The sequence below is a fragment of the Hipposideros armiger genome, unplaced genomic scaffold, assembly GCF_001890085.2.
Source record: "Hipposideros armiger isolate ML-2016 unplaced genomic scaffold, ASM189008v1 scaffold_195, whole genome shotgun sequence".
In the NCBI taxonomy this organism is placed as follows: Eukaryota; Metazoa; Chordata; class Mammalia; order Chiroptera; family Hipposideridae; genus Hipposideros; species Hipposideros armiger.
This window is the reverse complement of record NW_017731545.1, coordinates 1,988,928-1,989,847: the sequence shown is the minus strand read 5'-3', so window position 1 is coordinate 1,989,847 and position 920 is coordinate 1,988,928. Positions and strand designations below refer to the sequence as shown.

Sequence of the window (920 nt, the reverse complement as noted above, 5' to 3'; positions counted from 1 at the left end):
AGGGTGCGCTGCCTCGGGGTTCCCGAAGTGCGCGGCCCGCGGGTCCGGCTGGGGTGGCGGCGGGCCCGGCGCGCAGGCGAGCGCGGCGGCGAGCGACCCGATGCTGGGCGCCGGGGGCTCGGCGCGGGCGCTCCCACAGCCCGGCGAGAGCAGCAGCGCGCGGTCGCCGTCCTCGCCTCCGCGGACCCGGTAGGATACGGGAGTGGACTTCTTGCTGCGCTTCACTAGGAAGCCGCGGGGCATGTTGGCGCGGCGCGAGGGCAAGGCACTGGCTAGGTCCCACACCTACGCTGGACCGCGGCGGCCTCAGTGTCCCCGGCCCATGGCCCGGGCGCAGCGGCTGCGGGACTCGCGTGGTGGCAGCGGCGGCTCGGCTCTGCGCCCTGCACGCGCGTCCCTGTCCCCGGGCCCGGGAGCCGCTCCCTTTTAACTGGGGGAGGGGGCCATTGTTCTCGCCTCCCGCTTTCCCCGGAGCCAATCAGCGCGCCGGCAGCTCCTTCGCTGGGTAGGGTGGGAGGGCGGCTGGGAGGCAAAGAAGGGGCCGGGACTTCGGGGTCGCCCGGTAGGTGCGGCAGATGTACCTGGCGTTGGGCCCCCGCGCGCGCCCCGCTACTGCCCCGCCCGGCGCCGCGGCCCCGCCCGGCCCAGGCACACGCCCGGCCCCGCCTCCCTTCACGGTCTGCTGCTCCTCTATGGGGAGGCGCACGTGCCTGGGCTTTGTGTCTCTCCTCCGGGGGGCGCGGAGCCGCCAAATGGGCCCGTCCATCAGCACGACAATGCACGCCTCCCTCCCGCACGGGGATTACCCGCGGGTCGCTAGCAAAATAGCAACAAAGGAGAAGAATGGTCCCAAATATGTCAGGAGGGTTCAATCCGCGAGCCGGAGCGGAGGGGAAGTTGGGAGCGCTGATTGGGTAGGG

General features: G+C 73.0%; 1 protein-coding gene across 1 annotated transcript in view; it reads right to left on the bottom strand.

Annotated features, from left to right (window-relative positions):
• Positions 1–456, bottom strand: part of INSM1 (INSM transcriptional repressor 1) — a 2,962-nt gene extending 2,506 nt beyond the window's left edge. The window contains exon 1 of the mRNA XM_019653121.1: positions 37–456. Coding sequence (XP_019508666.1) covers positions 37–243 — 207 coding nt within the window. The 5' untranslated portion in view covers positions 244–456. The remainder of the gene's footprint in view (positions 1–36) is intronic.
• Between the last annotated feature and the right edge of the window lie 464 nt (positions 457–920).